Raw genomic sequence first — 10,000 nt, forward strand, 5'->3', positions numbered from 1 at the left:
CTGGCCCTTTGGGTTTACGGTTTATACCTGCGTAGAGCCTCCACTACACCACTGGCCCTTTGGGTTTACGGTTTATACCTGCGTATAGCCTCCACTACACCACTGGCCCTTTGGGTTTACGGTTTATACCTGCGTATAGCCTCCACTACACCACTGGCCCTTTGGGTTTACGGTTTATACCTGCGTATAGCCTCCACTACACCACTGGCCCTTTGGGTTTACGGTTTATACCTGCGTAGAGCCTCCACTACACCACTGGCCCTTTGGGTTTACGGTTTATACCTGCGTAGAGCCTCCACTACACCACTGGCCCTTTGGGTTTCACGGTTTATACCTCGTAGAGCCTCCACTACACCACTGGCCCTTTGGGTTTACGGTTTATACCTGCGTAGAGCCTCCACTACACCACTGGCCCTTTGGGTTTACGGTTTATACCTGCGTAGAGCCTCCACTACACCACTGGCCCTTTGGGTTTACGGTTTATACCTGCGTAGAGCCTCCACTACACCACTGGCCCTTTGGGTTTACGGTTTATACCTGCGTAGAGCCTCCACTACACCACTGGCCCTTTGGGTTTACGGTTTATACCTGCGTAGAGCCTCCACTACACCACTGGCCCTTTGGGTTTACGGTTTATACCTGCGTATAGCCTCCACTACACCACTGGCCCTTTGGGTTTACGGTTTATACCTGCGTAGAGCCTCCACTACACCACCGGCCCTTTGGGTTTACGGTTTATACCTGCGTAGAGCCTCCACTACACCACTGGCCCTTTGGGTTTACGGTTTATACCTGCGTAGAGCCTCCACTACACCACTGGCCCCTTTGGGTTTCACGGTTTATACCTGCGTAGAGCCTCCACTACACCACTGGCCCTTTGGGTTTACGGTTTATACCTGCGTAGAGCCTCCACTACACCACTGGCCCTTTGGGTTTACGGTTTATACCTGCGTAGAGCCTCCACTACACCACTGGCCCTTTGGGTTTACGGTTTATACCTGCGTAGAGCCTCCACTACACCACTGGCCCTTTGGGTTTACGGTTTATACCTGCGTAGAGCCTCCACTACACCACCGGCCCTTTGGGTTTACGGTTTATACCTGCGTAGAGCCTCCACTACACCACCGGCCCTTTGGGTTTACGGTTTATACCTGCGTAGAGCCTCCACTACACCACCCGGTCCTTTGGGTTTTACGGTTTATACCTGCGTAGAGCCTCCACTACACCACCGGCCCTTTGGGTTTACGGTTTATACCTGCGTAGAGCCTCCACTACACCACTGGCCCTTTGGGTTTACGGTTTATACCTGCGTAGAGCCTCCACTACACCACCGGCCCTTTGGGTTTACGGTTTATACCTGCGTAGAGCCTCCACTACACCACCGGCCCTTTGGGTTTACGGTTTATACCTGCGTAGAGCCTCCACTACACCACTGGCCCTTTGGGTTTACGGGTTTATACCTGCGTAGAGCCTCCACTACACCACTGGCCCTTTGGGTTTACGGTTTATACCTGCGTAGAGCCTCCACTACACCACCGGCCCTTTGGGTTTACGGTTTATACCTGCGTAGAGCCTCCACTACACCACTGGCCCTTTGGGTTTACGGTTTATACCTGCGTAGAGCCTCCACTACACCACTGGCCCTTTGGGTTTACGGTTTATACCTGCGTAGAGCCTCCACTACACCACTGGCCCTTTGGGTTTACGGTTTATACCTGCGTAGAGCCTCCACTACACCACTGGCCCTTTGGGTTTACGGTTTATACCTGCGTAGAGCCTCCACTACACCACTGGCCCTTTGGGTTTACAAAAAGTGAACTCTCCTACATGAGTTCTCTGGTATTACGGTTGCTGTTCTTTCAGAATCACGAACCTGTCACACTCTGAAGTCCTATAGGTTCACCACTGTCACCACTGAAGGCCTATAGGTTCACCACTGTCACACACTGAAGGCCTATAGGTTCACCACTGTCACCACTGAAGGCCTATAGGTTCACCACTGAAGGCCTATAGGTTCACCACTGAAGGCCTATAGGTTCACCACTGTCACCACTGAAGGCCTATAGGTTCACCACTGTCACCACTAAAGACCTATAGGTTCACCACTGAAGGCCTATAGGTTCACCACTGAAGGCCTATAGGTTCACCACTGTCACCACTGAAGGCCTATAGGTTCACCACTGTCACCACTGAAGGCCTATAGGTTCACCACTGTCACCACTGAAGACCTATAGGTTCACCACTGTCACCACTGAAGGCCTATAGGTTCACCACTGTCACACACTGAAGGCCTATAGGTTCACCACTGTCACCACTGAAGGCCTATAGGTTCACCACTGAAGGTCTATAGGTTCACCACTGTCACCACTGAAGGCCTATAGGTTCACCACTGAAGGTCTATAGGTTCACCACTGTCACCACTGAAGGCCTATAGGTTCACCACTGTCACCACTGAAGGCCTATAGGTTCACCACTGTCACCACTGAAGGCCTATAGGTTCACCACTGTCACCACTGAAGGCCTATAGGTTCACCACTGTCACCACTGAAGGCCTATAGGTTCACCACTGAAGGCCTATAGGTTCACCACTGTCACCACTGAAGGCCTATAGGTTCACCACTGTCACACACTGAAGGCCTATAGGTTCACCACTGTCACCACTGAAGGCCTATAGGTTCACCACTGAAGGCCTATAGGTTCACCACTGAAGGCCTATAGGTTCACCACTGAAGGCCTATAGGTTCACCACTGTCACCACTGAAGGCCTATAGGTTCACCACTGTCACCACTGAAGGCCTATAGGTTCACCACTGTCACCACTGAAGGCCTATAGGTTCACCACTGTCACACACTGAAGGCCTATAGGTTCACCACTGTCACCACTGAAGGCCTATAGGTTCACCACTGAAGGCCTATAGGTTCACCACTGAAGGCCTATAGGTTCACCACTGTCACCACTGAAGGCCTATAGGTTCACCACTGAAGGCCTATAGGTTCACCATTGAAGGCCTATAGGTTCACCACTGAAGGTCTATAGGTTCACCACTGTCACCACTGAAGGTCTATAGGTTCACCACTGTCACCACTGAAGGCCTATAGGTTCACCACTGAAGGCCTATAGGTTCACCACTGAAGGCCTATAGGTTCACCACTGAAGGCCTATAGGTTCACCACTGCGCAAACATGTCTATAATAGATATAAATACTTAAGATATTAACGTTTCAAGAAAGTAGTGTATATATTTGGCCTGGCGAAGCGGTTTTATGCGCTGACTGAATGGAAGCTGATAGTTATGAGTTTTTTACTCTGCTGGTCTCGGGAAGAAATTACAAGTCCTCACTGTCTGACCACTCAATATGTGGTCTGGAGACTGGTCTGGTCTGGAGTATTACAACACTGGTAGCTACCTACCAACTGGATATTTGGTTGACTTGTAAACTAACGTGAGTTCAACATGAAATTAACAAATAATGTCAACATGTCATTGGATTAAGGAAAACATTTGGGTGAAAAAAAGACAACATTCCCCTTACTTTAATGACTTTTTCAAATCCAATCAGTTTTCCAAGTTGATTCAACGTCATCACATTGCATCTTTTTGTTGAAAAGAAGTGGAAACAATGTTGATTCAACCAGCTTTTGCCCAGTGGGTAACTACATCACTATATCTGGAACTATCCATCACATTTACTGCAGCAGCTTCGATCCATCACATTTACTGCAGAAGCTTCGATCCATCACATTTACTGCAGTAGCTTCGATCCATCACATTTACTGCAGCAGCTTCGATCCATCACATTTACTGCAGAAGCTTCGATCCATCACATTTACTGCAGTAGCTTCGATCCATCACATTTACTGCAGTAGCTTCGATCCATCACATTTACTGCAGTAGCTTCGATCCATCACATTTACTGCAGCAGCTTCGATCCATCACATTTACTGCAGTAGCTTCGATCCATCACATTTACTGCAGTAGCTTCGATCCATCACATTTACTGCAGCAGCTTCCTAGCTATATCACTATACCTGTTCTTATTGTCTTCTGTGGAACTCATAACATTGTTGGACAGGTTTAAAAGCTGTTTGCGTTTTGTATCCATAGAGCCAGTTATTTTTTTCCTGTAGTCAACCGTCCAATCAACAATTGGGAGAACACTCATTTAGATTGACTGGAGCTTTAACAGTACTTGACTGTGTGTGTGTGTGTGTGTGTGTGTGTGTGTGTGTGTGTGTGTGCGCTCAAGTGTTAAACTTCATGAACATTGATATGAGGGAGTAGGCCAACTTAATTTGGATTTCACCATGAAGCCAATGGTGACTTTAAAACAGTTACAGGGTTTAATGGCTGTGATAAGAGAAAACTGAGGATGGATCAACATTGTAGTTACTCCACAATACTAACCTCAATGACAGAGTGAAAAGAAGGAAGCCTCTACAGAATACAAATATTCCAAAACATGCATCCTGTTTGCAATAAGGTACAAAAGTAAAACTGCAAAAAATGTGGCAAAGCTATTTACTTTTTGTTTTGAATACAAACTGTTATGTTTGGGGCAAATCCAATACAACACATAACGGAGTACCACTCTCCATATTTTCAAGCATAGTGGTGGCTGCATCATGTTATGGGTATACTTATAAATGTTAATGACTGGGGTGGTTTTTTCAGGATAAAAAAGAAACGGAATGGAGCTAAGCACAGGCAAAATCCTAGAGGAAAACCTGGTTCAGTCTGCTTTCCACCAGACACTGGGAGATGAATTCACCTTTCAGCAGGACAATAACCTAAAACACAAGGCCAAATCTACGCTGGAGTTGCTACCAAGAAGACAGTGAATGTTCCTGAGTGGCCGAGTTACAGTTTTGACTTAAATTGGCTGGAAAATCTATGGCAAGACCTGGACATGGTTGTCTAGAAATGATCAACAACCAATGTGACAGCTTGAAGAATTTTGAAAATAATAATGTGCCAATATTGTACAATCCAGGTGTGCAACGCTCTTAGAGACTTACCCAGAAAGACTCACAGCTGTAATCGCTGCCAAAGGTGCTTCTACAAAGTATTTACTCAGATATTTCTGTATTTTATTTTCAATACATGTGCACAAATTTCTACCAAAAATCAATTGAATCCATTTTGAATTCAGGCTGTAACACAACACAAATGTGGAATAAGTCAAGGGGTATGAATCCATTCTGAAAGTACTGTATTTGGTTGTCCCACCTCGCTATCTTAAGATAAATGCACTAACTGTAAGTTGCTCTGGATAAGAGCATCTGCTAAATGACTAACATGTCAATGCAAAACGTAATAGCTGTGTGTTACAGTGACTTTTGTGTTATTTATGGTGATAATGCCATTAAAAACATTCTGATACAGATTATTTTGTGTTTCTTTCCCTTACAATCAAAACATAGGAAGCCTTTAACTCAATGCATTGCTTTTTAAATGGACAATTGTTTTCTTAGGGCCAAATTTGAGCAAATTCCAAAATTGCGATTATTCGCGATTAGCTAATGCCATTAACTCAATTAATTATTGTAATCGTTTGACAGTTTAATTGTACATGGTCCCTGTCAAATACATTAAAATAAACAGTAAATATCGATAAAATACATTTAAATAAACAGTTAAATACAGATAAAAACATTGTTACCTTCTCCCATGTCCTATTTGGATGAAGGACAATGACGGAAAGTTTGGGGTTGGCTTGGTAACCGTCTACGGTGAACGACAGGTCACGCTCCTCGTAGGTCACGTGCATCATGTTCCTGAAACACATAATCATCATCACCATCACCATCATCATCATCACCATCATCATCATCATCACCACCATCATCATCATAATCACCATCATCATCACCATCATCACCACCATCATCATCATCATCACCATCATCATCATCACCATCACCATCATCATCACCATCATCACTACCATCATCATCATCATCATCGTCATCATCATCATCATCATCATCATCATCATCATCATCATCATCATCACCATCATCATCATCATCATCATCATCATCGTTATCATCATCACCATCATCATCATCATCATCATCATCATAAATGCCTGAAACAAACATCACAGGTGGACCTCATTGTGTCAAACCCAACTACTAGCCCTTCCTCCAGTTCCCCCAGCCATGCCACACCATGGAGATATTCTACAACTGACTGATTCAACTAATGATGATTAGTAGACAAACTTAATCAGGTGTGTTAGTTCTGGAATACATCCAATAGTGGAATGGATGGGGGTCCTCACGAGTGGTTTAGGAAACAGCAATAAGGGGAATGGATGGGGGTCCTCAAGGAGTGGTTTAGGAAACAGCAATAAGGGGAATGGATGGGGGTCCTCAAGGAGTGGTTTAGGGAAACAGCAATAAGGGGGAATGGATGGGGGTCCTCAAGGAGTGGTTTAGGAAACAGCAATAAGGGGAATGGATGGGGGTCCTCAAGGAGTGGTTTGAGAAACAACAATAAGGGGAATGGTTGGGGGTCCTCAAGGAGTGGTTTAGGAAACAGCAATAAGGGGAATGGATGGGGGGTCCTCAAGGAGTGGTTTAGGAAACAGCAATAAGGGGAATGGATGGGGGTCCTCAAGGAGTGGTTTAGGAAACAGCAATAAGGGGAATGGATGGGGTCCTCAAGGAGTGGTTTAGGAAACAGCAATAAGGGGAATGGATGGGGGTCCTCAAGGAGTGGTTTAGGAAACAGCAATAAGGGGAATGGATGGGGTCCTCAAGGAGTGGTTTAGGAAACAGCAATAAGGGGAATGGATGGGGTCCTCAAGGAGTGGTTTAGGAAACAGCAATAAGGGGAATGGATGGGGTCCTCAAGGAGTGGTTTAGGAAACAGCAATAAGGGGAATGGATGGGGTCCTCAAGGAGTGGTTTAGGAAACAGCAATAAGGGGAATGGATGGGGGTCCTCAAGGAGTAGTTTAGGAAACAGCAATAAGGGGAATGGATGGGGTCCTCAAGGAGTGGTTTAGGAAACAACAATAATGGAAATGGATGGGGTCCTCAAGGAGTGGTTTAGGAAACAGCAATAAGGGGAATGGATGGGGTCCTCAAGGAGTGGTTTAGGAAACAACAATAAGGGGAATGGATGGGGGTTCTCAAGGAGTAGTTTGAGAAACAGCAATAAGGGGAATGGATGGGGTCCTCAAGGAGTGGTTTAGGAAACAACAATAAGGGGAATGGATGGGGTCCTCAAGGAGTGGTTTAGGAAACAGCAATAAGGGGAATGGATTGGGGTCCTCAAGGAGTGGTTTAGGAAACAGCAATAAGGGGAATGGATGGGGGTCCTCAATGAGTGGTTTAGGAAACAGCAATAAGGGGAATGGATGGGGGTCCTCAAGGAGTGGTTTAGGAAACAGCAATAAGGGGAATGGATGGGGGTCCTCAAGGAGTGGTTTAGGAAACAGCAATAAGGGGAATGGATGGGGTCCTCAAGGAGTGATTTAGGAAACAGCAATAAGGGGAATGGATGGGGGTCCTCAAGGAGTGGTTTAGGAAACAGCAATAAGGGGAATGGATGGGGGTCCTCAAGGAGTGGTTTAGGAAACAGCAATAAGGGGAATGGATGGGGGTCCTCAAGGAGTGGTTTAGGAAACAGCAATAAGGGGAATGGATGGGGGTCCTCAAGGAGTGGTTTAGGAAACAGCAATAAGGGGAATGGATGGGGGTCCTCAAGGAGTGGTTTGAGAAACAACAATAAGGGGAATGGATGGGGGTCCTCAAGGAGTGGTTTAGGAAACAGCAATAAGGGGAATGGATGGGGGTCCTCAAGGAGTGGTTTAGGAAACAGCAATAAGGGGAATGGATGGGGGTCCTCAAGGAGTGGTTTAGGAAACAGCAATAGAGGGAATGGATGGGGTCCTCAAGGAGTGGTTTAGGAAACAGCAATAAGGGGAATGGATGGGGTCCTCAAGGAGTGGTTTAGGAAACAGCAATAAGGGAATGGATGGGGTCCTCAAGGAGTGGTTTAGGAAACAACAATAATGGAAATGGATGGGGTCCTCAAGGAGTGGTTTAGGGAAACAGCAATAAGGGGAATGGATGGGGTCCTCAAGGAGTGGTTTAGGAAACAACAATAAGGGGGGAATGGATGGGGGTTCTCAAGGAGTAGTTTGAGAAACAGCAATACAGGAATGGATGGGGTCCTCAAGGAGTGGTTTAGGAAACAACAATAAGGGGAATGGATGGGGTCCTCAAGGAGTGGTTTAGGAAACAGCAATAAGGGGAATGGATGGGGTCCTCAAGGAGTGGTTTAGGAAACAGCAATAAGGGGGAATGGATTGGGGTCCTCAAGGAGTGGTTTAGGAAACAGCAATAAGGGGAATGGATGGGGGTCCTCAAGGAGTGGTTTAGGAAACAGCAATAAGGGGAATGGATGGGGGTCCTCAAGGAGTGGTTTAGGAAACAGCAATAAGGGGAATGGATGGGGGTCCTCAAGGAGTGGTTTAGGAAACAGCAATAAGGGGAATGGATGGGGTCCTCAAGGAGTGATTTAGGAAACAGCAATAAGGGGAATGGATGGGGGTCCTCAAGGAGTGGTTTAGGAAACAGCAATAAGGGGAATGGATGGGGGTCCTCAAGGAGTGGTTTTAGGAAACAGCAATAAGGGGAATGGATGGGGGTCCTCAAGGAGTGGTTTGAGAAACAACAATAAGGGGGAATGGATGGGGTCCTCGAGGAGTGGTTTGAGAAACAACAATAAGGGGAATGGATGGGGTCCTCAAGGAGTGGTTTAGGAAACAGCAATAAGGGGAATGGATGGGGGTCCTCGAGGAGTGGTTTAGGAAACAGCAATAAGGGGAATGGATGGGGGTCCTCAAGGAGTGGTTTAGGAAACAGCAATAAGGGGAATGGATGGGGGTCCTCAAGGAGTGGTTTGAGAAACAACAATAAGGGGAATGAATGGGGGTCCTCAAGGAGTGGTTTAGGAAACAGCAATAAGGGGAATGGATGGGGGTCCTCAAGGAGTGGTTTAGGAAACAGCAATAAGGGGAATGGATGGGGTCCTCAAGGAGTGGTTTAGGAAACAGCAATAAGGGGAATTGATGGGGGTCCTCAAGGAGTGGTTTAGAAAACAGCAATAAGGGGAATGGATGGGGGTCCTCAAGGAGTGGTTTAGGAAACAGCAATAAGGTGAATGGATGGGGGTCCTCAAGGAGTGGTTTAGGAAACAGCAATAAGGGGAATGGATGGGGGTCCTCATGGAGTGGTTAAAGCAGCTCCCTGTCTCTCTACACCAGAGCTGTTCAATGTCGGTCCTGGAGGGCCGAAATACTTCTGGTTTTCATCCTTTCCTTCAAATTAGGGACTGATTCAGACCTGGGACACCAGGTGAGTGCAATTAACTACCAGGTAGAAACAAAAAACACTCTGATTCGTACCTACTGCTACAGAGAAAGAGACTGTTACTGCTACAGAGAAAGAGACTGCTACTGCTATAGAGAAAGAGACTGTTACTGCTACAGAGAAAGAGACTGTTACTGCTATAGAGAAAGAGACTGTTACTGCTACAGAGAAAGAGACTGTTACTGCTATAGTGAAAGATACTGTTACTGCTACAGAGAAAGAGACTGTTACTGCTATAGAGAAAGAGACTGTTACTGCTACAGAGAAAGAGACTGTTACTGCTATAGAGAAAGAGACTGTTACTGCAACAGAGAAAGAGACTGTTACTGCTATAGAGAAAGAGACTGTTACTGCTACAGAGAAAGAGACTGTTACTGCTACAGAGAAAGAGACTGTTACTGCTATAGAGAAAGAGACTATTACTGCTATAGAGAAAGAGACTGTTACTGCTACAGAGAAAGAGACTGTTACTGCTACAGAGAAAGAGACTGTTACTGCAACAGAGAAAGAGACTGTTACTGCTATAGAGAAAGAGACTGTTACTGCTACAGAGAAAGAGACTGTTACTGCTACAGAGAAAGAGACTGTTACTGCTATAGAGAAAGAGACTGTT

The 10,000-nt window shown here is 46.0% G+C and overlaps 1 protein-coding gene across 1 annotated transcript in view; it reads right to left on the bottom strand.

The window, feature by feature from the left end:
• Window positions 1-10,000, bottom strand: part of LOC121563079 (glutamate receptor ionotropic, NMDA 2A-like) — a gene marked incomplete at its 5' end in the record, with an annotated part of 78,303 nt that overhangs the window by 54,381 nt on the left and 13,922 nt on the right. Inside the window, 1 exon segment of the mRNA XM_045218892.1 lies at window positions 5,662-5,776. Within this exon segment, the coding sequence (XP_045074827.1) occupies window positions 5,662-5,776 (115 nt within the window).

This window comes from Coregonus clupeaformis, unplaced genomic scaffold (assembly GCF_020615455.1).
Source record: "Coregonus clupeaformis isolate EN_2021a unplaced genomic scaffold, ASM2061545v1 scaf1884, whole genome shotgun sequence".
In the NCBI taxonomy this organism is placed as follows: Eukaryota; Metazoa; Chordata; class Actinopteri; order Salmoniformes; family Salmonidae; genus Coregonus; species Coregonus clupeaformis.